The 27,974-nt window shown below is 44.2% G+C and overlaps 1 protein-coding gene, 1 long non-coding RNA gene and 1 pseudogene across 2 annotated transcripts; 2 read left to right on the forward strand and 1 right to left on the reverse strand.

Moving 5' to 3' along the window:
• The first annotated feature begins 753 nt into the window (after positions 1 to 753).
• Positions 754 to 27,974, forward strand: LOC125532379 (DNA gyrase subunit B, chloroplastic/mitochondrial). Its single transcript, XM_087546824.1, has 21 exons — positions 754 to 1,023; positions 1,144 to 1,270; positions 2,149 to 2,229; positions 2,324 to 2,437; positions 3,775 to 3,831; positions 4,190 to 4,291; positions 6,049 to 6,196; positions 6,295 to 6,371; positions 7,233 to 7,340; positions 14,131 to 14,201; positions 20,525 to 20,666; positions 21,425 to 21,523; positions 25,211 to 25,339; positions 25,429 to 25,543; positions 25,753 to 25,820; positions 26,137 to 26,250; positions 26,351 to 26,467; positions 27,025 to 27,078; positions 27,165 to 27,270; positions 27,449 to 27,579; positions 27,667 to 27,974. Exons 1-21 carry the CDS (start codon positions 887 to 889, stop codon positions 27,733 to 27,735), a joined length of 2,166 nt encoding a protein of 721 aa, XP_087402950.1. The 5' UTR covers positions 754 to 886; the 3' UTR covers positions 27,736 to 27,974.
• LOC147979247 (uncharacterized) lies at positions 7,351 to 12,566 on the forward strand (annotated as a pseudogene).
• Positions 18,915 to 20,234, reverse strand: LOC147979248 (uncharacterized). The gene is made up of 3 exons (XR_015618599.1): positions 19,635 to 20,234; positions 19,373 to 19,536; positions 18,915 to 19,002 (listed from the first exon to the last, which is right to left on the reverse strand). It is a non-coding gene; the product is annotated as an uncharacterized LOC147979248 (long non-coding RNA).

A 27,974-nucleotide genomic window follows, 5' to 3' on the forward strand; every position in this document is an offset into this window, starting at 1 on the left:
ACAGGCGGCCGACGTTCCTAGCAGGACAACTTGTCCTTAATGTTGATGGTTCATTCACAGAAGGCAATTATGCAGGGTCTTGTGGTGCCATCATCCGTGATTACCGAGGATCTTTCATGTCGGCGTCCACGGCGAGATTAGAACATGTAGTTGATGTGTTCACGGCAGAAGCGGCAACTTTGCTTGAAGGACTGAAGTTAGCAAGAGATACGGGATGCAATAACTTGGTGGTGCGATCGGATAATATCACGGTGGTGGATGCACTTAGATTCAATGAAGGTTATTCTATGGTGGCAGCGCTGGTTCTTGATGAATGTCGTAGTTATCTAGTAGATTTCGGAAGGTTTATTATTAAGCATTGTATTAGAGAGTCAATTTATGTAGCTCATGAGCTGGCTAGATGAGGACGTGCTAATAATCCATCTCGTTGGATTGATGCCCTTCCTAATTTCATTGTGAGTCTGCTGGCAGACGATATATCCATCCTTTGATTAAAAAGAACGGAGGAGTGACACTTACATTTTTTACATGGGATTTCCTTTAAGTAACGATGATTTCGCAAAGTAAATTTGATTTTTTTTTGAGGGGAGCAAAGTAAATTTGATGGAGCGGAGCAAAGTTTCAGGAACCCTAGAAGTCCACCAGGCCCGACCGACAGCCCAATAGAAGAACATCGCATTCCCTGCCCTTTCCTTTTCGAAAAGCCTTTCTCTCTAGCCTGAAACCACCCGGTTCCCTTGCTAAAACCCTCCTCGGGCTCCGCGACGCCTCATCCACTGCCGTCTAAACCCCAACCCCTCCTGCCATTTCCCCCACCACAAGCAGCAACCCAGGCCAAGCCAAAGCAGAAGCTAGGCGGACGCGACGCGAGCTCCCGCCGCCGCCAATGGCGCTCCTCCTCCGGCCGTCGCCTCCCCCACCCCATCTCCGCCTTCTTCTCCGCCGCCTCCTCTCCAGCGCCCCTACCCCCTCCCGTCTGCTCCCGGTCCCCTCCCCCTCCGCTCGACACCTCTTCAGACCCAGGTGCCTCCATGTCCGCTTCATGCTTCCTTCTACGCCTCTTGGCAAGGCAGATTTCTCTCGCTGGAGCGGCCTGGATGCTGATTTGCTGGTATTTTTTTGGCGCGTGTTTTTCCCTTCTAGGGTTGTGGCGGCGGTGGTCCCAGGGCGGAATGGGGTCGCGGTGAGGGCTTTCATGGCCTCCACGGCGGCATCCGATGCGATGCAGGAGAAGCGGGTGGCCGGCGAGTACACCGCAGCAAACGTCCAGGTGATTCTCTTGCACGACTTCTGTGGCTAAGGGGTTAAGTTGGACTTCGGGTGCAAGTGTTTGGAATATCTCAAATTTTATACGATGTGCGGATTATTCGGGAGTTTCATGGAGCACATAACGGCAGGAACAGAGTTAATCAGCTCCAAGCAGCTTTGCAATCCTATACATACGTTTTCATCATGTTTTTTCCCACCAGATTGCATGGGTTTGCACACAAATGTTACATTGCAGCTAATTTGTTAGGTAGCGGTGACACTGCACCCATTCAGTTGAGACAGTGATGCCGTGGAGCATTTTTGGGGGTCTTTTTCAGGGTTGATAACCCACTTAAGGCATCAAGTATTGTTTTGACGTAACGGTGTTTACCTTGAATAACATAAGAATTGCATATTTAATTTTACATCATGTACAATGGTTTATACTCTTTCTTGTTTTGGTGCATAATTGTGGATTTCATACTTACATCGTGATTTATGAACCTGAGCTGGGAAGGTTAAGAATATCCCTGTCTTAATTACTACAAGTAGGCTCTGTCTTCCTAATCTTCCCCTGACAATTTAGCAAATGCCATTATCAAGGCATTTAATTTTCCTAAGCCACTGTAGAATAGATAAACATTTATTATGTACTGTATATGAACTGTTAAGACACGTGGTTAGTTCATCAATCTGGTTAACTTTTAGTTAATGAAAAATATAAGATGTAAAGCTTGCTGATGTTTTTGTTGGAAAGAAAGAGAAAGATAACAATATACATTCACGCACAGATTCGTTATGTGTTTCTCCAGTGTGCCACTGTTAGCTATTATTTGTGAAGCGTGAATGAATTGTTTTTGTTGGCTTGGTATTTATTTATACCAAATTTCTAACTTGCAGGTCTTAGAGGCATTGGACGGAGTTCGCAAAAGGCCTGGTATGTACATTGGCAGCACAGGACCACGTGGGTTGCATCATCTGGTAATCTCAACTGATTAAGCTTTCCTTTTTACCATGTTATTAGGTGTTCTACTTCGTTTCTTGCCTGATCATCATTTTGTTTGGTGTATTCTAGGTTGTTGAAATATTGGATAATGCTGTGGATGAAGCTCAAGCAGGCTATGCTACTGAGATTAATGTAGTCCTTCATGATGACAATTCAGTTAGTGTAACTGACAATGGCCGTGGGGTATGCAGTTTTCCTAAACCAAGGAAGACATACTGAATGCTCAATGCTTTTACAAATATTGTGAATAATGTGCCTGTTATGAATTTAGTTTCATGCTGCTATACTAGTTACTGTTATTAATTTAGTAGTCCTACTTGTTGGTAAATCAAACAGAAGTTTAGCAAATGTTAATGAAGCCTTTATATCATATTCACTCGTGAGTTTTGTTTTGCTGTTAGTACATATTTGACACACCAAGCAAAGTCATCAATGAAATAAACAAAAGAACGGCTGCATGCCAAGTCATCTGTGTAATCACACTTTCACACTGTTCTCTTTATAATGTATTCAAACTCTAATTAACCTGGATCCGTAACAGTGCAACTAACTGACTTCTCGGCCCAACAGGACTCCTCTTGACTACCAACTCTTAATCTTACTCCTACTGCTGGATTCTGCTGCACCGGCTAGCTTTTCCTGTGTGAATATGTTTGTGGCTTATGAGTTCCTTGTCTGATTTCCCCTCGAATTGCATGGACTATATTCTCCTGCCATTTCTTGGACTATTTCATGCCAGTGCTATCCTTTGACGATATCTTTTCCTGGGCACTCTCGGATGAACTTCCACATGCATGTTGCATATGTGACGCACTATTCTGTATGTGAAAAATAGTGCTTTAGCTGTGGTCCATGGAGGTCATAACACATACAACCATTCATAGATCTAACACAATCAACCAGTCAAGTAGGACGGTGGGAAGGGTCTGATTGGCCTGTTTCTCTTCAATAGCAGTTCGTTCCATCACTGCTGCTACATGGCTGACAGATGTTAGTTAACACATGGAGAAGGTCCTAGCAGTTGTTTGCTTATAGTAGCTATGACCCGTAGGTGGTCACATCCTACTGGGATACTTCACTTGCACACCTGCTTTTATTGCCTAGTTGAGTGCACTGATTTTTTGGTAGCACTGTGTGTGTGTCTTTGTATTGTTATGAAAAGCTCTGCCTGTTAGAATGTCCACAAGTAATAGTAATACACAAGATCACAGGACTAGACTGAATGTTCTGTATAACCCTCGTCTTTAAACAGAGTCGGTTCAACATTCATAGTCTAGAAAAAGGGGTTATCTTACAGAGTTACAGTTATGCAGTCTATGCCCAATTTGATGTAGTTCTGCTAATTGAACATCTCTGTTACCATTTTGCTTCTTAAAACTTTGTGTTTCTTTCTTGAAAGTTGAGATTTACATAGCACCAGTTTTTGAGTAACCTACATGCAACCTTCTGTTCCGATTACTTTATGAATTATCTTCTCCTTTCTTAGATAAAATTACTGCTAAATCCTGGATATACTGCAGATCCCTACAGATATACACCCGCAGACGAAGAAATCATGCGTGGAGACTGTCTTAACGGTATGGTTAAAGCTTTATTTGTTTGACAGGGCTGTATATTGCAATGTCAACCATCCTGACCCAAATCCCAGTAAATTTTACTTATTTATTAAGATTATATTCTGGGAATGAAGATGACTTATGGGTACCTCTACGGTCATTTAGTTTTTAGGACTACCATACCGGGAGGCTTGTGTGCTGTTACTATACTTGCATGCCTGCATTTATAGAGATGCTACAATACACTTATATTATCATTTGCATCATATGCTTGTCCATAAGGCAACACTAAAATTTTCTTTTGGGTGGTCAACGACATGCCTAAATGTTCAACAGCTTCCATCTTCTGTCTTGTAAAGATTTTCTTTTGATTATGCAGCTAATGCATGCTGGTGGCAAATTTGGAGGCTCAACGAGTAGCTACAGCGTTGCTGGAGGGCTGCATGGTGTTGGCCTATCAGTTGTTAATGCGTTGTCAGAGGTTCTTGCTTTCACCTTTATTGAATATGAACCATAGATGCTTTAAAGAAAGAGTATCGATCGTAGATCTTACGCGAAAATTGCAATTCTCTCTACACAAAATCACGATCCATTGGGTGGAAGTTAAATTCTATCTACGTCAAACTAATCCTCTCAAGCCTTCCATGGGTTATAATAATAAATGTGGTAGTTATGCTTTTTCATATACTCCCTCCGTTCCTTTATATAAGGTGTATTTGTTTTTCGATAAAATTCCACAATGTAAGGTGCATTTGTTCTAATTCCTCCTAATTCCTTTCTTAGCCCTGTAGAAAAAAAGGAAATTATATCTTTGCTTATTGCATGCATCTCTCCTTGTGGCAAAAAAGGAAAGTATCGCTCTCTCGATTGCGTCTATCTCTTTATTTCCTGGACTAATTGATTTACTTACCACTAACCAACGATTTGCCAAGGGTAATTTTGTCCTCAGTTGTCTATAAATTTGTGCCTTGGTTACCGTGCCGCAAATAATACACCTTACATAAAGGAGTGTTATTTTCTATGAATACTATCATTCCGTGGACCAAGTCTAATAATGATTCTACCCCCAGAGTCCAGACAATACACAATCAGTAAATTTCAGACATGCTCTTTAGAGATCTCCTTTAGGGCTTGTCTGGGTAGGTTGAAATCACTCCCAGGAAAATAAACCTTAATGAGATTTTTTGTGAGCACATGGGATCACCATGCAAAATGAACTCTTTGAGGGCAATGATGCCTGTATTTGCTTGGTACATTAGTATATATGCCAATAAATCTGTCCAGGACGAGCAAGCTCCATTCGTAATGATGATGCATGTTGGAATAGGAGAGAAGTGACAGTTTGATCCAAAATGCAGTCAGAGGGTCGAATAAAAGCACAGCCACCATGCCATACCATGTATGGTTCTAGTCGAAAAACATCACCAACATGGCGAACTTGTTGCTCTAGGGAGGGGTCAGCAACCATTTGACGTACGGCGACGACACACATAGAAGACAAGGGTTTGATGTGCGCTGCACCAAGACAATTGTGCTTGTGGCGGCAGCAACTGGGCGGTGAAGCTTTCACCTTGTCGCCGTTTAAGCTCCACCACCCTGCCCTTGCAGTGTCAACTCTCCTCTTCAAGCCCTTCTTCATCGAATTAGACCGACCACATCTTTTGAGATTTGTGTCAATGTATCTGGATGTTGACCTGCTGTGACCGGACAATTACTCTTTCTCTAGAAACGCAAGTGCACAGCGGACGGTTAAGGCATGCTGATAATGTCAAGGAGGTCGGGGTAGACCAAACTTGACATGGGAGGAGTCCGTAAAGAGATATCTGAAGTACTGGAATATCACTAAAGATTTGACCATGGACAGGGGTGCATGGAAGTTAGCTGTCCACGTGCCCGAACTGACTTGGTTTCGATATCTTATGGGTTTCAACTCTAGCCTACCCCAACTTGTTTGGGACTGAAAGGCTTTGTTGTTGTTGTTGTTGTTGCTCATTAATTAGCTTGTTTGTGAAAAGGAGCGGTGTACATACATAGAAACATAGTTACTTGATTACCATGAACTAAAATTATAGTAGTAGTATGAACTACCTATATTTCAGTTTAAGAATAGGATGAGCGCCTGAACCATGACCATAGAAATCTCTATCACAGTGATAACGTGTTTTGGATATACTACTTGTACATATTTCTGCAATTGATGTGCAATTAATTGTCATTTTCGCGATATTACTATGTCAGGCACTAGAAGTTACAGTTTGCCGTGATGGGAAGGAATATCGACAACGCTATTCTCGTGGAAAACCACTTACAACGCTAACTAGTACCACACTGCCTGATGAATCAAGTCGTCAAGGTTCATGTATCAGATTTTGGCCTGACAAAGAAAGTATGCATCTATTTTTCTGGAAAAGTTTTCTGATCTAAACATTACTAGTTATGTTATGTTGTGTTGCCGGAATGCTCAGTTTTTTTTCTTTGATGTAGTATTTACAACTGCAATTGAGTTTGACTTCAGCACGATCTCTAGTCGCATCCGGGAACTTGCATTTTTAAATCCTGAGGTATGATAGTCCTTCAACTAGAAACATTGATCTGTTCTGTAGTTGGTTGTTAGTTCCAGAGATTGCACATGATTATGATTATTTCCTTCGCTTGTTTATTACCTGACTGATTAATGAATACTGATTGCTCTGTCAGGCTAACATACCTTTGTTATCAGTTGAAGTTAGTGTGTCAGCAAGAATAGAAAGAAGCTTCTATTGATATTTTATTCATTAATAAGGATATGATTCGCTTCCGATTTTTATTCAGTCAAGACACTCATACTATATATTACTTCCTTCGTCCCAAAATGTAAGATCATTTTTGACAGTATGATACATTTTGGGACGGAGGGAGTATGGGCCTTCTGTGCTAAGGAAGCATTCTGCCTCATAAAATCATTTGTTGGAGACATGAGGATATACTTTGTGAAGACAGCATCAGCTAATTGTGGATATCAATGGTGCTGTTCCACTACTGCTGGTGATACCCCAAGCAACAGAGAGAAAACATGAAAGATTTGTTCCAATGGGAATTTTGAGTTAAATTTTGACCAACTGTTCAAACCAAATGCTTTTTGCACACCTCGGTGCATATTATGTTTACAATTCTCTCTTCATATCTTACATGCATTAAAGTGCATTCATATTTTTGTTCGTTTTACTTGTATCATTGGTTGATTTTTAGCTTTATCCTTATGTGTCCTTTTCAAATTGCAATTGGGTAGCTTGGTTTCGTATGTCATTATTTATGCCCGTTATTATTAGTTTATTTATTTATTTTTTATTTGCTTTGCATGCACAATTTCCATGTGATATTTGTTATGCTTAAAGGTAGACCTTTGGTTGATTTCTCATGTTCTGTACTTCTCTTAATGCCAGCTGACAATAACACTGACAAAGGAAGAACAGGATGCACAGGTTCAACACAATGAATACTGTTATGCTGGTGGCCTGGTTGAATATGTTGCCTGGTTGAATACTGACAAGGTTTGTCTCCCACAGCATCTAGAGCTATATGTTTCATGCTGTCTCAGTTTGTCTAGGGTTTCCAGATATACAAAGTCATGCATATATGCTATTTCATGTACTCTAGCCACATTACTGCCTACAGTTTGCAGTTGGCCTAGCTAATCTTTCCTGAGTGACTTATGAAAATTAAGGGCCAGATTTATTCCTTTCTCTTGCTATTAACAGGTAACTAAAAAAGCAATACGTGAACCTACTAACCTGCTTTACATAACACTGACTCTGACAGCCATTTATTAACTCTACTCCTTGTCCCATCCAATATTATGTTGCCCAGCTTTGCTCCTGTCCTGTTGCTAATTTAGAAACTATGCTATAGATATCGGGCTCCTTATCCCATCCAAAATTGAGCGTACGCCTACACTGAGCGGAGGCCTACCGCTTCGCTTTTGGGGTAAGCGTTGAAAAAAGCGCTCAGGCGCCTAGGGTTAGACACAGGAGAGCAAGGTGAGAGAAACAGAGGAGAGCAAGGCGAACTTGCACTGCCAGATGTGGCGCTTTCTTCCCTGACTTCACCACCCATCTTCTTCCCTGACCTAGCGCCGCTGGATCTCAAGCTCCCCTTCCCTGCCTCGCCGCCAGTCCTTCCCCTTCTTCCCCGATATCGGGCTCCTCCTCTTCTAGGCTGGAGTCTGGTGGCTTCTCTTCCCCGACCTCGCAACTGTCAGCTTTCTTCCCCTTCCCTGACCTCTAGCTCCTCCCCGTCTCTCCTTCCCGACATGTTTGCGATTTTAGGCTTAATACATGCTTTACATGCTCTGAAAATTGTTTTTTGGGTGCCCCTGTTCCTGCCCGTACGACGTCCATGCAGAACGCTTAAGCGCGCCTAGACGCGGTTTAAGCTGTCGTTGCACTAAGCGGAAGCACAATGCTCGCTTAGTGCCTAGCGCTTAAAAAAACCTTCTCTATAGTTTGTGAAAGAACTGTAGTGGGTTGAATTAGACCAGTTGTGCATAGACTGAACTGATCTGTGCCTTCTCTTACTGGAGTTTTAGAAAATAAACGGTCATTTTTGTGGTTAGTTTCTCCTATCACACACTTTTCTTTGATAATGTCACGCCTGCAGATCAACCTGCAGCGGACTAACCAGTGCAATTGTAGCTAGCCACTTGCAACGACCAGGTCACCGTGGGGCCCGGCGGCCAAATGTATGCGTGTGTGTTAAGCCAAGTGTTGGCGTGCGTGTGAAGCCAGCGGTGGCTTACTTGTAACCGAACGACTGGTTGGAGAAGGCATCGAAACAGTGAATGAATCACTTCCTCCCCCCCTCCCCCTGTCTCATCTCTCTCGCTCTCACCTACTCCTCTGTTCTTCCTCACCCCGATCCCCCTTCTCCTCTCTCCCCAAATCCTCTGGATCGGGGCGTGACAATCTGCTATTCAGCGCCAAAATTTTTCCCCACCGTCGTTGGCCGCCGATCAATCGGTAACATCCACCGGGTCAGGTGCGCGCTGCTCCGGCGAGCCCGCACGAAATCCTGCCCGGGGTTCGATCTGATCCCGCGAAACCATGGCACCACCATCCAAACCCTTGGCGCAGACCCGCCGCGTGCTCGATGCCATGTCGGAGACCACGGACAAGTTGCAGAACTTGCTCGAGTCCGTCATCCGCCGTCTCGACGCAAATCAGAAGACCGCCGACGAACGCCACCAGGCGCAGGTCGCCTACAACGACCAAGTCTCCGCCGAGCTCAAGCTCCTGTCCGAGCAGATCGACCTCACGCAAGCCGATGTGGACGAGGCCCGCAAGGCTGCGCCGACCGTGGATCCCGCGGCGACCGTCTCCGGCGCCGCATCTCCATCAGGCGTCACGGCCACCGCGGACTCCTCCGCGCACCGTCCACCACCCCCACCACCACCATCACCGAGTCGCCCTCCGCCGCTGCCCCTCTACACCGAAGGTGCAGCACAGCTTCCGTTCGCCCGCCTCGTCAACCACGGTCCGCCGCTGCTCACCGCGCGGTCACCGTCGTCCTCGGAGCTCGACCGCCACGGCGACCACTACATCAAGCCGCCCAAGCACGATTTCCCGCGGTTCGACGGCGACGCCCCGCGCATCTGGCTGGACCGCTGCACAACCTACTTCGAGCTGTACCGCGTTCCACAACACAACTGGGTCACCACCGCGGCGCTGTACATGGACGGCCTGGCCGCAATGTGGCTCTAGGCCTATTGACAGACGCACCCTGGGGTCAATTGGCAACAATTCAGAGCTGCAATGCAAGAGGAATTTGGTCCAGAGGAGTTCGAGGTTCAGATGCACAACTTCATTCAGTTAAGGCAGACAGGAAGTGTTCAGGATTATCGCCATCAGTTCGAGACAGCCATGTACCATTTGCTCGCTCTGGATCCGACCTTGAGCACCAAATTCTTCATCTCACAGTTTCTGATCGGCCTCAAGGACGAGCTGCGCCTCGGTGTGCGATTACAAGCACCTACCAGCATCACTCGGGCCGCAGTGTTCGCTCGCATTCAGGAAGAAGAGTTGGAGAAGCAGCGCACAGCGCGTCCGCGCATCACACCAGTGGGGCGACCACCACCAGTTGCACCACCAGCCGCCGCTGCTCCAGCCCGCGCCGCACCTGCACCACGACAAGGGGGCGATGATTATGCACGGGAGCGCCAACTGCGCGAGTTCAGAAGAGCGAACGGCCTCTGTTTTCGCTGCGGGGACAAGTACTCCAGAGAGCATTAGTGCAAACGCACCGGCCAGATCCTGATGATCGAGGTCGGCGACTTCGGCGAGATCCTTTCAGATGACACAGTCCACGCCCTGCAACTGCTTGATGCACCGGCATTACAAGAACCCGAGTGTTGCTCATTATCCCAGCAAGCGCTCTCGGGGGAGGAAACACCATCCACAATTCATCTCCGAGCTCAAGTGGGTGATCAAATTATGTTGCTCTTGGTTGATTCTGGAAGCACGCACAGTTTCATCAGCGAAGCTTTCCTCTCTCGTCTGACAGTCCAGACAGAACAACTGCCTCCAATTTCAGTTTGTGTGGCCAACGGGCAACGACTCCAGTGCACTCAAATCGTGCGAGGATTAGCTTGGGAAGTGCCGGGACACATTTCACACGGATCTACGCGTCCTTCCACTTGATGCTTATGATGGTGTGCTGGGCATAGACTGGTTATCGGCTCACAGTCCCATGAACTGTCACTGGCAACACAAAACCATCGACTTCGACACCCAGGGCAAGAGCGTACACTTACAAGGAGTGCGTACCTCAGACTTGCCTCCAATATCCCAGCTTGATGCCTATGAACTGCACCGAATGGAAGTGGCTAATGATATCTGGACTGCAGCTTTGGTTACAGTGGAAATAGTGGAAAAACCTGAACCTGAACTAGTTCCGGCCAATATTCAGAAACTCTTATCTGAATATAAGGACGTGTTCTCGGAACCCAAAACCCTTCCGCCTAAGAGGCAATACGATCATGCCATCAACTTGGAGCCCGGCATTGCTCCAATTAACACAAGGGCTCCAATTAACACAAGGCCATACCGCTATTCACCAGCTTAGAAAGACGAGATTGAGAAGCAGGTTCAAGAGATGTTGCAGTTCGGGGTGATAGCACACAGCCTGAGCCCGTACGCAGCGCCGGTGTTGTTGGTTAAGAAAAAGGACGGCAGCTGGCGTTTTTGCGTGGATTTTCGGCGTCTGAACACAGCGACAGTCAAGAACAAGTTTCCGCTTCTAGTGGTCGATGAACTGCTCGACGAACTGGGAGGAGCAGCCTATTTCTCCAAGATAGATCTCCGCGCTGGGTACCATCAGATTCGCATGCGCGAGGAGGATGAAGAGAAAACGGCATTCAAAACACACCACGGGCATTATCACTTCAGAGTGATGCCGTTCGGCCTCTGCAATGCACCGGCTATGTTTCAGTGCCTCATGAACTCGGTGTTCGGCCGCCATGTCCGTAAGTTTATAATCATATTCCTCGATGACATACTGGTCTTTAGCTTCGATCTCCAGGAACACAAAGAACACCTGTGCATCGTCCTTGACCTGCTCCGCGAACACCAGCTGTACGTGAAGGCTTCCAAGTGCTCGTTCGCGCAACAGAAGATCGAGTACTTGGGGCACGTCATCTCCAAGGACGGCGTGGCTACTGATGCGAGCAAGACCAGTGCCATGAGCGCCTGGCCCGTGCCCACCACGCCCACCGAGCTGCGGGGCTTCCTCGGCCTGACCGGCTACTATCGCAAGTTCGTGCCCCATTACGGCATCATCGCCTCACGCGCCTCCTCACAAAAAAGGGATTTCTCTGGGACGACAAGGCGCAGGCCACGTTCGAGATGCTCAAGCAGGCCATGGTGAGCACGCTCGTGCTCACTCTCCCTGACTTCAAGCGCCCGTTCGCCATCGAGATGGACGCGTGCGACACCGGGGTGGGAGCCGTGCTGGTCCAAGATGGGCACCCCGTCGCGTACCTGAGCAAGGCCTTGGGCGTGCGCAACCAGAAGCTGTCAGCCTACGAAAAGGAGTTCCTGGCGGTCATGATGGCCATCGACAAGTGGCGACCGTACCTCCAGCGCGCCCCATTCGAGATCCTCACCGACCACAAGAGCTTGTGTTCGCTTGGAGACCAACAGCTCGTCACTGATCTCCAGCGCAAAGCCATGTCCAAGATGGTGGGATTGCAGTTCACGTTTCGCTACAAGAAGGGCACGGACAATGGCGCGGCCGATGCGCTCTCCAGGGTGGGGCATCTTCTGTCGCTGGACGCTCTGTCCGTGTGCCAACCTCAATGGCTGCAAGAGGTGGCAAATTCATATGAAACAGACGCCGACGCGCAAGAACTGCTCGCCAAGCTCGCGCTCTGCGACACCGACGACCAGGGCCGCACCCTGCAGCAAGGTGTGATCATGCAACGGGGACGTATGTGGATCGGCGCCAACACCGCGCTTCAGACGAAGCTCATTGCTGCGCTGCATCACAGCGCCGTCGGGGGGTCATTCCGACGCCACCGCCACCTACGACCGGGTGCGCAAGCTGTTCGCCTGGACCGGCCTGAAACGCGCTGTCGAAGATTTCGTCAGGCAGTGTGGCATCTGCCAGCACGCGAAGCACGAGCAGACGCATCCGGCCGGCAAGCTGCAACCGCTCCCAATTCCACAAGAGCCCTGGCAGGAGATCACCATGGACTTTGTCTAGGGGCTGCCCAAGTCCGATGGCTACGACGCGATCATGGTCGTCGTCGACCGGCTCACCAAGTACGCCCACTTCGTCCCTCTTCGCCACCCCTTCAACGCCGCTCAAGTCGCCAGATCCTTCTGGGACAACGTCATTCGCCTCCACGGCGTGCCACATTCCATCGTCTCCGACCGCGACAAGGTGTTCACTAGCGCGATGTGGCGCGAGATCCTCAGTGCCGCGGGCACCAAGCTCCTGTACTCCACGGCTTATCACCCCCAGACGGACGGCCAAACGGAGCGCGTCAACCAGTGCTTGGAGATGTATTTGCGGTGCTCCGTCCACGACACACCCAAGCAATGGCGCCGGTGGCTCTCTGCAGCGGAGTTCTGGTACAACTCATCGCACCACGCCTCCCTCAACTGCTCCCCGTTCAAGGCGCTTTACGGCCGGGAGCCCAACCTCGGCGGCATGCCAGCGGTCAACTCCAACATGCCCGCGGATGCGCCGCCAGATGAGATCGACTGGGCAACGCATACGGAGCTGCTGCGCGCCCAGCTCGCGCGCGCCCAGGCGCGTTTCAAGAAACAAGCAGATCGCCACCGCGCCGAGCGCGCCTTCGACATGGGCGAGCAAGTCCTCCTCAAGCTTCAACCGTACGCCCAGTCATCCGTTGCCAACCGCCCTTGTCGCAAGCTGGCGTACAAGTTCTTCGGACCCTTCACGGTGACGGAGCGCGTGGGCACGTTGGCATATCGCCTGAACTTGCCGGCGGACAGCCGTATCCACCCCATATTCCACGTCTCGCAACTCAAGCCATTCGTCCCCGACTACACTTCGGTCTTCGCGGAGCTGCCCAAGATACCGGACCTCACGGCCGCGGACCGTGCTCCGATTGCCATTCTGGACCGCCGCATGATGAAGAAGGGAGACACCCCAGTCGTCCAAGTACAGGTGCAGTGGAGCACCATGCCGCCGTCGTCTGCGACCTGGGAGGACTACTACGTGCTACGGCAACGCTACCCGGACGCGCCCCTTTGGGCAAAGGAAAATCAAGCTGCTCAAGAGGGGGCAAATGTCACGCCTGCAGATCAACCTGCAGCGGACTAACCAGTGCAAGTGCAGCTAGCCACTTGCAACGACCAGGTCACCGTGGGGCCCGGCGGCCAAATGTATGCGTGTGTGTTAAGCCAAGTGTTGGCGTGCGTGTGAAGCCAGCGGTGGCTTACTTGTAACCGAACGACTGGTTGGAGAAGGCATCGAAACAGTGAATGAATCACTTCCTCCCCCCCCCCCCCCCCCCACCCCCACCCCCACCCCTGTCTCATCTCTCTCACTCTCACCTACTCCTCTGTTCTTCCTCACCCCGATCCCCCTTCTCCTCTCTCCCCAAATCCTCTGGATCGGGGCGTGACAGATAATCCTCTGAAGAGACTAGCATCACCTGATCCCACCCACAGTAAGGCCAGTAGAGTGCATGTTAGTTACTTAGTTATACCAAGCCATCAGTTTGGAGGCCAATTCTGCTGCATATAACAAGCTGCAAATTATATTGATATATCCATAATGACCCTAACACTATTACTTTGTGTATGATTCTTTTCCCAGAAACCCCTCCACGACCCAATAGCATTCAGAAAGGAATTGGATGGAATAATTGTTGATGTCTCCCTGCAATGGTAAAGTATATTTCCTCGGCTTTGAATTTTGCTAAGAAAGGAAAAGTAACGTGGAAAAGTTAAAAACCACCATTGTGTTAGGCACTGAACTTGCTTATATATTCCATGTTCTGTGTAGCAAATAATTGTGGTTTATCTGATTGAAGATACTGATAATTTGTTCTCTTTTCTAGTTTATACACGTGATTCTTATTTCTAAGTTTCTGATACTGTGTTCTATACTACTAGAGGTTCTAAACTGAATGTCGTATCTTCCTGAAATTTGCCACCAAAATCTGGATTACATCAGTATCATTTTGGATTTATATTTGACTGAGTGTTAATTACAGTTATTCGAACTTATCTTTCATAATTCATCAGATGTGCTTAAAGATGGCTTAAAGTATGATGTTTTCAACTTCCTGTTACCTTGCAAGTTCATAGTTCTAATTTCCCCTGCTAGACTGGTGCGTTGATTTATAAACTTTGTCGAGTTCGTCAAATTTCATTAAACCCTACAACTATGCTGCACGTGCCAATTCCATTTGAATTCCTAACCACCGATTGTCTTTCAACTATTTTCTTTACCATATTTGTATTCTTAAAGTGAATCAGTTTGATCTTGTAGATAAGAAATATTAATGAAATGGACCCCAAATTTCTCCCCTGTATTTATGCAGTGATGAAGATGAATTCTTCCTGTACGTTATTTCCTAATTGTATGATCACAGTGATCAACATATACAGTTTTAGTATTGTTCACTACATACGTATACATCATATTTCAAATACTGAGGAATATTTTAGTCTACCGCAATGTATACCATAGCTTGCCTGATAGCCTGCTATAACCGTGATAGTTTTTCCTCCTCTTGGCATGATGGTTCACATGCTGTGATCTACAATCTTGATTAAGCCATTTAGCATTATAGATGAAATACTGTAAACCTTTCTTTGTTGGAGGGGCGATGTGTAGCTCACTGGCTCTGTATATTAACTAATATCGCTGTAGTCATCATGCATATATTTGAGACTGATGAGCATGAACATGTTGCCTACCTTTCCCCATCAATTCGAGCTTTAGGTGAACTGGTTGGTCCCTGCAACTCAATAAGGTATCAGAGTCACGATTTCTGAAGTTTAAGACCTGGTTATCACAATTAAAAAAAATGCAAGTTTTCATACCTCTTTTGATCACGGGGTATTTGCTTGGAGGCCAAAGTTCATCACAACTTGCCTAAGAAAGTTAGGCAGGCTAGACATGGTGTTTGGTTCACTACCACAACTATTGCTAGTCACACATCTAATTGGCCACATTTGTCAGACTCTTTTTGTTTGCTAAGGGCATATTTAGCCTCACTTGTGATTCCATTTTTTTGGCCCACAAGTTACGGAAGTTAGCCAAAAAGTTCTGCATGCTTAGGACATATTTAGTTCACAGGTACACATTGCCTTAGGTGTGGCAGCTGCTTGTTTCATTTTGCCGCAGATGTGGCACACCACGCTTTTTCAGCAGCCTGTTAGGCTCATCTTTTCCAAACTTGCCAAAGCTGTGGTGACCAACCTTTTGTAGAATGCCACGATTGAGCAAGAAAAGTCTGGCAAAGTTTTGGCTATCAACCCAACATGCTCTTAGCCTTTCTGTGGCTTCGACAACAGTACCGTGGGATTGACAGAACAAGACCTGAGAACTAGTGCTGGAGTTATGGTACATATTGTCTTTCACAATTAGCTTGAGCTTTTGGGTGTACTAGTAAGCTAAATATTTACCTGTGATGTTCTTCACTAGGGATGACAATGGGTCGGGTTTGGGGCGGGTGGAGCCGGTCCAAATCCAATCCATGACCCATCTTCCTACCTTTTGCCCATCCACCAAAGTATCCATGGGCACAACTTGTGCCCATGCCCAAACCCATTGGATACCCAAATACCCGTGGAGCTCCATGGGCATAGTAAAATAGGCATAAAGCCTTCCCAAAGATCAAATTAACTCATCATCGTTCAATCACAAATGACAACATAAGGTATAAGGATAAGTAGGCAGCAAGTACACGTACACTGTTCAAACATTGTCCACACGCACAACGACAACACACATAGTCTGATAGTAAAAAGCTTGTCTTAAATCTTATTTCATCAAAAAACTGAAGTAGACCACACGATGACAAGTTGACAACTCAAGCAGTATCATAGTAGAATTATGGTCTTAGAATCTTATTACATCAGAACCAAAGTTCTAAGATCTTATTAATCACAACCGAATTTGCATAAATAAAGGACGTAACATATTTGAAAATCCAAATGCACTTCCAACAGTATGTGCACTAGTAATTGGAGACCCAGCCACATGTCCACATGAGCACACTTGGCTCCAAATTAGTCTTCAGTAATGATGGGCTCATTTTCATCCTGAGATAAAAAGGAAAGCATTAATAAACAAGTTAGTTTTGACTGCACATGCATGAAGGATGAAAACGTGGCATCTAATCTAAGTCCAACCATCAACCACACCTTCACAAGTATATATCTTAAAATAAATAGTGCACTGCCCACACATCACTTGTTATTTAAACGTATAAACCATACCCAACAGAATAAATTGAGATGAGAACAAGGAGTTACCATCACTTCTTCATCCTCAAGAACAGATTGAACCGCTTGCAAAGCGAAGTTGATATCACCTAATGCAAAGATGAAGCAAAAAATTAATTTATGCATAGCACAAAGAAACCGAATAAAAATGATAATTAACAAGATTACCTAACATGTCCGCTCGTGACCAAGCTTGCATACACATAAGAGCTTCGGCTATGCTTGGTGTAAGCCGACTGCGATGTGCACTAAGTAACCTCCCACTAGTACTAAAGACTGACTCCGATGCCACAGATGTAACAGGGATGGGTAATATATCACGAGCAATCTTCTGCAAAGTAGGGTACTTGGCACCTCCAATTTTCCACCAATTAACAATGTCAAAATCTGTTGTTCTACGAATAAGGGGCTCGCCCAAGTACATGTCCAATTCAGTGTGAACTTGAGAAGGAGTAACAGGTTGTGAAGGCACGTATTGCTCAAACGCACCCAAAATTTCATCCACACCACCATTATGAACAGCTGGGGTGCTTCCAACAGTAGATGTTTCGACACACTGAGATACATCTTGATATTCAACCAGCAAATCTAGCATTAACTTCTTTATTTTATCAACTTCTATGGATGCATGTTCAGTTCCATACAATGACCCAAATGAAGCCTTCAACATATGCATCTTATAATGTGGATCAAGGACGGGGGCAATAGCCATAAGACCATGGACATCTGTCCAATACTTCTCGAACTTGTCTTTCATTTCCTTGGACATCGCTTTTATGACACTATGTTTGCTAGTTTCCCATTTACGAATTGCCAACCGAATGCCACATATTTGCGGAAAGAAAAGACTAGCTGTAACATATGGAGTGCCTGACAACAACTCTGTGACATCAAAGAACACTTTCAGCCTATCACAAACCTCCTTAGCAAAGACCCAATCTTCTCCAGTTGGACAAGTAATTTTTTTCACGTATTGAAAGTCTTTCAAAAACATCTTTGTATTGCAATGCAACTTTTAACATTATGTAGGTAGAATTCCACCTAGTTTTACAATCAAGAGCCAATCTACACGTGTATTCATTGTTCAAAAGGCGTGCCATCTTTTCAAACTTCTCATGTCTTTTAGGTGTGGCTGACCAAAATGCAACACTATCTCGTACCCTCTCAATCCCTTTCTCCATGACATCCAATCCATCTTTTACAATCAGATTTAATATATGAGCAGCACAACGCATATGCAACAAAGATCCTTGCAACATAAGAGAAGAGGTGTCCAACTTATCTGGCAGAATTTCCATAGCCTTGTCATTTGATGTACAATTGTCCAAGGTCACCGTGGATATCTTCTTCTCAAGGTGCCACTCAACAAGACATGCATGTAGTGCTTCGCATATAACCTCAGCATTGTGTGGACATGGAACATAAACAAACCTATACAATAAAAAGTAAGGAAATATTTAGGTTCAAAGTAACAATAATTAATACATCTATTTCAGAATAACAATGATTTAGATAGAGACATGGTTAATTGGTTACCTCATTAGGAAGCTCTTTAGGTTCCAAGAAGCGTCAATATAATGTGCAGTTACAGCCATATAGCCCCTCTTTTGATGGCCAGCCGTCCACAAATCTGTTGTGATGGCTACTCGGTTCTCAAACTTTGCAAAGTACTTCACCATGCTATTCTTTTGGACACCAAACATATTTATGATGTCCTGCCTAATGGTATTTCTAGACACCACCTTGAACATTGGTTGCAACGTACCACAAAATTTTCGGAATCCAGCATGATCAACAATAGACAGAGGGTACTCATGCACACATATCATCAATGCAAGTTCCTTTCTAGCAAGTTCTTGATCAAAAACATAGGTCTCCAAATTTACTTTCCCATCCCCACTTTTTGACAACTTTAATTTACTTTGTTGTGGACCCACTGGTGCATGCCGAGCTGGACAATTATTACGATGAGTCCTTAAGTGTGACGTACCAGAGGTTGATTCTCCAGCATATGCCTTATGACACCAGTTGCATATTGCCTGCCATTTCCCATTGATTAGTTCTGACTTAAAATCATCCCATACATCTGATGTACGCTTCCTTCTAGAGCCGGTCAGTTTTGGTTGCTCCACTGCTGTACTGGTACCCTCTTGTGGAGTTGAACTTGCGACCACAACAGCTCCAGCCACGCCTGAGACATCTGCTGTAGGAGCAACACTGCTTTCGAGAGCTGACAAAAGAATGCAAGATGCCATCAACTCAGTGCTCTCATGCAGAAATGATATTACACATATGTCTAGCACTAATGAAAATTCTGCATAGTAATGGTCGGTAGATGATTTCCAATTATAGCAAAGATGCTGATAATAAAGCTACTCTATGACAAAATTTAATAAGAAAATTAAATTGTACAAAGGTGATGTCAGTGAATTGTTCCTAGTACTAGAAGAAATAATATTAATAAAGCTACTTTATGACAAAATTTGATAAGAAAGTAATTTCTACAAATGCAATAGAACATAGTTTATGCTAGTTTATATAAAATCTCTCGTAGATCACAAGCAAGGAGAGCACTGAGTTGCAAAAACTGTAGCAATAACCGTTTTCAGTGCTGATGGTGCTGCGGTCGACATCCTGTTGCTCGCCGGTGCACGGAACCTCCACTGCTGGTTGCCGACCACGCAAACTTCTCCGTGGGACACTAACACTCCCGCCCCTGCCCTTCCCATGGTTGCCCTTGCCCCCTTCCATTAAAGGTTTACTCCTGCTCAGAGAAACAGAGCACGCAGCGGCAGCTTGGTCAGAAACAGATCGATCGTCGGTTGGGGAAGGAGAGAGGGAGTGGGATGGGGGGTCACGGACCTTGGGTATCTTGCGGTCTGCCGGTCGCCGATGTGCTGTCTGCTGGTCGCCGAGGCCTGTCGCCGTCTAGACGATGCTGGTCGCCGTCTCGCTGAGGCCGGTCACGCTGGGGAGGGAGCTGGAGTGCTGGACTCGGGATGCTGGTCGCAGAGGCCGGTCGCGCTGGGATGGACGGCCAGGGAGAGGCGGGGGGCAGGGGCGGGGGGCGGGGGGCGGCGGTCGTGATTCCTGAGGCGCAGAGCGCCGCCACGCTGAGGAGGGAGGTGGACTCGGGGTGACTGGGGATTGACAGAGAGATTAGATTAGGTTTAATAATTATTAGGTTAGTGGGGTTGTGGGGGATTAGGGGACATGAGCCGGGCTTTGACTTCTGTGACTGCCGTGCTGGACGTGTGCTTAGTCTTGTGTCACTGCCATATGTCCCCACCTGTCATACGGGTATCCATTGGATATCCGTGGAGCAGAAATTATACCCATGCCCAATCCGGCTGTTCGCGGGTATCCAGATCCACGGATCCATGGGCAGGAATGCGCTCCATACCCTTGCCCATTCGGGTCGGGTATCCACGGGTATCCGGATCCATGGATAAAATTGCCATCCCTATTGTTCACTGATGCAATCAATTAGTGTGCACTGTGCAGCACCAGCTCTGACCTTTAGCCAAAGGAAAGTAATAATGCTGACCATTTAGAAATAACAGCTGTAAGGGTTTCTCTTTCCTCCCCTTATAGGCTATATGGCATTATTCCTGGCACGTAGCAAAAGCTATTTGGATTTTTTAACACAACGTTTCATGGTCAATTTCGAAGCTTTTGTCACATTTCATTTGCTCTGTCTCTAGAGAAGAATTGTATGCCTTTCTGAAACAATCGATTGTCATGATTTACAGGTGCTCTGATTCCTACTCTGATACAGTGCTAGGATATGCCAACAGTATCCGTACTATTGATGGTGGTACTCATATTGAGGGGCTGAAAACTTCCCTGACAAGAACAATTAATAGCTTTGCAAAGAAGTCGAAGATTATGAAGGTTATAACTGATAGCACATTCTGTATATTTTTGTTCTTCCCTGGTATTCACAACTCTAGCCTTCTGACTTCAAACCGTTCTGTTAAAGTTTGTTTGAAAAGGACCGTAGTAACAGCTGTATACTCCCTCCTTTCCGGTTTTGCAGGTCTCATCTCAAAAATTTCATTTTTCCGTTTTATAAGTCACAATTCTACTACTTACCATCACATGTTTGGATTTCGAGGTGCATTAAATCATCCGATGCAAGTATCAGGAGAAAACTCACAATGCATGTAGAAGTTCATGGACATTTTGTGGTCATGCATGCATGTGTTGTAATTAATACATCGATAAACATAACTTTTTGAGAAAAACGAGCGTCCTAATTAAGTACTTATCCAAACTACAAAATTTATTCCACCACTCAGTGGCGAAGCCATGCATGAGCTGTGTAGTCAAATGACTACACAGTTTTTTGGCAATAACATCATACAATAAGTATATATTAAGAATAAAAATCATAAATACATACATATGACTACACAAGTTTGAATTGACTACACATGAATGAATTCCTGGCACCGCCACTGCCACCACTCACCATCTACCTTGGTTGAAGAGATTTTGAAATTGAGCCCTATAAACTGGAAAGGAGGGAGTATATATTTTTTCAGTCTGCACTTTGGGTGCTACTTATTTGTTCCATTGAATGAATATTTGAATAAGCTGGATCTGTAATTTGTTGAGGCATTTTTCTAAACAAATGATGGTTTTTGCAGGATAAAGACATTAGCTTGAGTGGGGAGCATGTAAGAGAAGGAATGACATGCATTATTTCAGTGAAGGTCCCTAATCCAGAGTTTGAAGGGCAGACAAAGGTAACTTGAGGAACGAGTTACCGTGTATGTGCAATGCACGTGTTGACATTGAACAGGAAAATCTATTTTTACATCTACACTAATTTGTCTTGCTTTTGTCTTTCTTTGGACTGAGAAAACTGTTGACGTGAAAAAAACCGTAAACAAAAACTGTACACTAAGGTGACACTACAAAACAATGGGCGCACTTGTTCATATAAAAAGCTATGAAAAGAAAAATAACTACTCCCTCCGTCCCAAAATATAAGAACGTTTTTAACACTAGCATAGTATCAAAAACGTTCTTATATTCTGGGACAGAGGGAGTACAAGATAACTAACGGGATAAGTCGAAGGAGTTTCATCTTAGCTCATCTGTTTAAAGCCATTGAATGATTTATCAAGGCCCTGAACAACAACGTTTCTCTTTGCATCACAAAAGCACAATGAAAACATTTTCAATAATTGATCCAGCATATAGGGCTTGTTTAGTTTTAGCCCCAACTAGCCCAGCCAAATTTTTGGCATGACCAATATTTTGGTAAGCTATTGTTGTTTGAATTATAGCCACTATTTCTGCCAAAAAGTTGGTAAAATGGTAGGCCTTTGTTTGGTTTGCAACCTGCAACCTGGGTCTTATAGTATTTGTTTTAATTTCCATTCAGTTACAAGATTTGTGTACAAACTTAATTAACCGCAAAGTGCCAAGACAAAAGTAGTATTTTGCCCACATATCACCATGCACACCAATTTAATTTGAGAGCAAGATAGAAACTGGAGATCCATCTGCTATTATTCAAGTAGGATGTTCACGTCAAAACAAAAAAAATCAAGTAGGATGCTACAGGAGCTTGAGGGGTAGCCGACCGATTGTTTGCGTGTGAGAGGATGGGTAAAGGGAAGTGATGTGGTGGGTCTCACTGGGTAAAGAGCATGTGAGCCAGAGCATATTTTCTGGCGAAGGTTTTCTACGCCTTGAGCACAACGCCAATGTTTTGGCGCAGAACACACGGGCGCACCTTTGGCAGGTCGGGCGAGCCAGACATTTGACATGTATCCAAACAGCAGGCAACTCTTAAGGGCTAGCCAATATTGTGGTATGGTCAGTTTTGGTTGAACAGACCCATATATCCGGTGCTACCATTGAACATTATATGTACAAAGATAGTGTTTCTTTACAGTGATGATAACTATGCCTTTAGTGACGTCTTTCAATGTGAGGCCTTTGACTGACATTGTACCCTGCACAAGAATTTTTCCAGACATATCTTGTAGTTTGCATGCACTTAGATATCATCATCCTATAAGAACAGGATCACACATCATGTCTAAATCAGCAAAATATCGGGGAAAACCTGGTACCCCTATTCTGATCTCATATACCACCCGAAATTCCAGTCAAGATGCTACAAACAATCGGTTATTCAAGATGTCCTTGCTGCAGGAAACCAAGGATCAGGTTAAAAATATATCTTCCTCAGGAATTAGTTATCCTCAAACATACTTAGTTTTTCAATTATGTTATGAAGCAGAGCTCATGGCCTTGCCAACGCATTTTACCACAGGTGAATTACCTTGTCAACACATATTACCACAGGTGAATTACATGTATGTCGATATAAAATAAATGACTATTCTAGATACAGTTGTACAAAATTTCTTAATGACAAAAACTACTATTTGGGATTTTTTTTGCATAAACAATCATCACCAACCTAACCTAAAGGTCATAACCTAGTGGCTCAAGAGGTCCCCTGCCTGGATAAAATGGAGATTGATTTACTTTAGGTCTTCTAATGTGAGTTCATCTTAGAACCTCAATTGTTGCAAGATTAAAGCCTAAAAGGAACAAAAAAGAAACCAGAGCAATTAGTTCAAATTTTAGCTGAATAAGCAAAATAAGGAACTGGCTAGAAGTGAGATAAGGACTATTTTATGTACTTAATGTGAAGTGTAGCCAGGTGTCCCCTGAAAATTTCAGTAGGGAACATGATAGGGCAAGTAAAGTCATTTGCTAAAAAATTAGTAGGTTCCAAAGCTAACATGAATGATAGTTGTGGGCAAGTTGACATTGCATGTATATTTGCAAATCATGCTTAACTGGTATAACTTTTTGGAAAAACTGAGTGCATACAAAAATAAGTAGAAGTGTTAGCATGCCATTCTACCTCTACAACACATTTTGAATATCCTGCAACTACCACTGCCTAGACCGCAAAGGCATTGCCAAATTCCTTCTAGGGGACTAACCGTTATTTGTCCATATTGGCAAATCCGCAAAACATATTGATTGAAATTGTAATAATAATGTGCTAACCAACCAATTTTAACTGCATATATTTAGTAGTTATTGCACCATAATTTTTTAACAAATGAAATTAGCTGTATATAGTAGTAGGTTCTTTAACTAATCAATCACTGAGACACACCAAACATTCAATAGACAATAGGTTATTTAACTTGTAGAGAGGATCAAATCAACTTTGTACTCGTTTTGAGGTTACAACTGAACAATTACAGTCTTACAGGGTTAGAGGGCCCAAATCAATCTTTTGCTAATCAATAAAGCAACAAAATATGAGTCTAAACCAGAATATGGTTTCAGCAATCTGAACCAAAATAAGGATCATCAACAAAGCACCTCCTTCCATGCATATTTTAAGATAGGCAACAAACTCATGATTCAGTTATGATGGATTTTGGAAATACCATCATTTGTTGTTGATTTTGACAAGTTTGGAACACACTAGTAAAGGCGTATGTGCAATGCACGTTGAAATTTGGTAGAGCATTAATTGCCCGTTGATGGTTGATATTTGGTAGAATATTGATTGCACGATGATATTGGGTAGGATATCAATTGCATGTTAATTATGTGATTTGCATGATATTGATATTTGGTATGATATTAACTGCATGCTAAACATGTTGAGCGCTCGCCATCGGAGCAATCTAGATCGTTGGATTGACATGTTTTGATGGCCGAGATTAGTTGGATGTGCCCCTTTGGGTCGTTTTATATTTTGGAAAACAAATATGGATTTTTTTTATTTCCAAAAGTATCTCCTTACGAATTCAAATATTTAACTAATTTATTTCTTATGTGTTTCGGAACTGAATTATTATCCAGTAGGTTTCATACCCTGGAATCAAATTCCGAATACCCATATATGAATTTTTTGGAATAACATTTTCTTTTTTTAAAGACAGCTCATACTATATGAGATAAGCATATACCTGATATCAAATTAACAACAACACCAAGTTCAGATACCAATGTACCATGCTATGCCCCCCACCCACCCACCCACACACACGCATTATACATTATAAGATTCTTAAATGTGAGCCCGTTGTGGAAAGCACATTACTAGAGGTACATCTATGATCTGCTGTCTAACTTAGTGGAACAAGGGAGGCTGCGGGGCATGGCGCGAGTGTTGTTCGGCTGCACATCATTGACCTAATCTCATGCATTAGTAATAGGCGATTAAGGGCTACGAGTAAGATGGATTAGTAACTGGTGATGCAACATTGGATAACTGTAGACTGTAGGAGGAAGGCAACCATAGGGCTGACTGGTTGATGTTATATGAATCCAACTCAACTCTTGCTTTTAATAGTGGTGGAGATGTGCTAGAAGATTAATGCCATACACTTTTTTCCCATAACGATTGCTCAATTTCTCTTTTTCCTTCTCTTTTACAGACCAGGCTGGGAAATCCAGAAGTGCGAAGAATAGTTGAACAATCTGTTCAAGAAAATCTAACTGAATACTTGGAGTTACATCCAGATGTTTTAGATTCAATTCTGTCCAAGTCCCTTAATGCTCTCAAGGTATTGCTATTCATTATTGTAGCAAAACTCCTTCCCAAGAACTCATTTTTTCGTTCGAGTGCAGTGTATGACATATTTTTCTGTTGCAGGCTGCATTGGCAGCCAAGCGGGCTAGAGAGTTGGTGAGGACAAAGAGTGTCTTGAAATCTTCTTCACTTCCTGGGAAACTTGCTGATTGTGCATCTTCTAACCCTGCAGAATCTGGTGAGCTGCCAGTTGTGCTGGGAAAATCTTGCATCATCTTTTTATGCAGATTAGCATAATTAATTGACTGTTATACATCTCTTCACATTCTTCTTTTGACAGGAAGTTTCTCAATTCTAACAGTTCCAGTTCTATGCTTTTGTTATAAATCACTATATTTACTATCTTATGTTGAGGCTTTGACTTTTGCTGTTCACACGTGAATTCAGAAATCTTCATAGTTGAAGGTGATTCGGCTGGGGGTAGTGCAAAGCAAGGCCGGGATAGGAAATTTCAGGTATAGCCTTTCCTTTTCAATCTGGCGATACTAACATGATATAATGACAGCTATTTTCAAAACAATGCAATATTCTGGGTGAAATTAGGACTAATAAATAATTATAGGTATACAGTGTCTCGTTTTCCTTTTTACAGGAAAAGTTTTACTTGACTAATTCTTACTTACACTGCTAGTGTAGGTAGACAATGCCCTAACTATGAAATGCGAGATGGAAGTTCATAATATGGTTTTCTGTATCAAATTTGTTTTCAGCGTACATATAATATTTCTGGCATTCACTCAGATCTAAGCATGTCTTCAATCATGGATGCAGGCCATTTTGCCTCTGAGGGGCAAAATTCTCAACATTGAGAGGAGGGATGAAGCAGCCATGTACAAAAATGAAGAGATCCAAAATCTTATTCTTGGTCTTGGATTAGGAGTGAAGGTGCATGTTGTTTTGTTCTAAACTTCTGCTACTGTTGCTCGTTATAGTTGAACTACCAAATGGTATGCGCTTATACATCTATTGGTGTTACTTCTTTCAGGGTGAGGATTTTAAGAAGGAAGCTCTTCGGTATCATAAGATAGTTATACTGACAGATGCTGATGTAGATGGTGCACATATCCGGACTCTTCTCCTCACTTTCTTCTTTAGATATCAGGTACTTCTGCTCTTAGTTATCTTGAATCATATGCTAACTGTTAGAGGTATTGAAGCAGGTACCTCCGTGGAGGCACATGAGAGCCTCACGTAGCACGGGAACACACTTCTCCACTGAATACACATGCATGTCTATGCTTTACACTTCTCCACTGAATACACATGCATGTCTATGCTTTATTGAAGTACGGATCATAGGCTACCTGCCAAGTGAATATTGTCTGATTGTACGGATCATAGGCTTGGAGCTGGGCTCAATATAATTGAGAAATGGGGAAGAAATATGGGTTGTGTATTTGGGTCTTAATTTTGCCATAAGGAAGTGGTATGGTTGGGTTGGGTTGGGATGGCTGGGTTCTGGTTTGTATATGATCAATTGCACTCTCGAGGTCTATCTGGACGACGTGCTTGTAAGCAAAGCACCTATTTACATGCTCGTTATAGTTGAACTACCAAATGGTATGCGCTTTTAAGCGCAGCTGTCCAGTACCTATTTACATATGATTACAAGTTGCAACATGATCACTGAAGCTTTGCTTTCTCATACTGTGTTTGTAGAGAGCACTTTTCGATGAAGGTTGCATCTATGTTGGTGTGCCTCCTCTTTACAAGGTTCGATCATGACCCCAGCACTTGAATTTTGGAATAAATAGTTGTTGATCTTAAGTTTGTACTTGATATTTATGTTTTTGTGTTAGGTTGAGCGTGGGAAACAAGTGCACTACTGCTATGATGAGGCTGATCTTAAAGAGCTAGTCAACACCTTCCCTACAAATGCTTCTTATAATACCCAGAGGTTCAAAGGTACAGTGTTTCAACCCATCCAACTAACTATGAATATCCAAGGAAATAATGATCGACTATGAACTATGGTGTATTCTCGTACATGCTTGTATGACATGCATGTGCATTTTATGGCATGTGTTTCTGTTATTTTGATGGCAGATATTTACTGTGTCCTTTTATCCTGGTTGCTAAATAGGTTTGGGCGAGATGATGCCCTTACAATTGTGGGAAACAACAATGGATCCTGAAAGGAGGCTGTTGAAGCAGCTAACGGTCGAAGATGCTGCAGAGGCCAATGTTGTGTTCTCATCTCTTATGGGTGCTCGGGTAAGCAACCGGTGAACATTCTGGATACTTGTTCTGCTTGCGAGTTTACATAACGTTTCACTTTGACGCTACACCATTCTATTTCAGGTTGAATACAGGAAGGAACTAATCCAGAAGGCCGCAAGCATGGTCAACCTAGATCACCTTGACATCTGAGAACCTTAAACAAGGTTGACCATTGTGTATGATATAGAAAAGACCACAACTTGCCATCCATTCGACATAGAAGTTGTTTTGGTGCTAGTTTAGTAGCAATTTAGGCTAGAACGGAGAAAAGGGTTGATCCCCTGGTGCTTGTAACATGAATGGTGCGTTCATTTGTTGACACGCTGTACCCAACTCATCTTGACGCGGGGGTTAAACCGCAATATCATTGGAAGTGGTCAACTTGCTCA

This window comes from Triticum urartu, chromosome 3A, assembly GCF_056163025.1.
Source record: "Triticum urartu cultivar PI428250 chromosome 3A, HENAU_Tu73, whole genome shotgun sequence".
In the NCBI taxonomy this organism is placed as follows: domain Eukaryota; kingdom Viridiplantae; phylum Streptophyta; class Magnoliopsida; order Poales; family Poaceae; genus Triticum; species Triticum urartu.

Bases quoted from the DNA above. Each gene is read 5' to 3' on its own strand.
- LOC125532379 (XM_087546824.1), top strand. From the start codon at position 887: ATGGCGCTCCTCCTCCGGCCGTCGCCTCCCCCACCCCATCTCCGCCTT. The intron at 1,271-2,148 runs GTGATTCTCTTG...TCTAACTTGCAG, and splicing joins ACACCGCAGCAAACGTCCAG to GTCTTAGAGGCATTGGACGG. The intron at 25,821-26,136 runs GTATAGCCTTTC...TCATGGATGCAG, and splicing joins GCCGGGATAGGAAATTTCAG to GCCATTTTGCCTCTGAGGGG.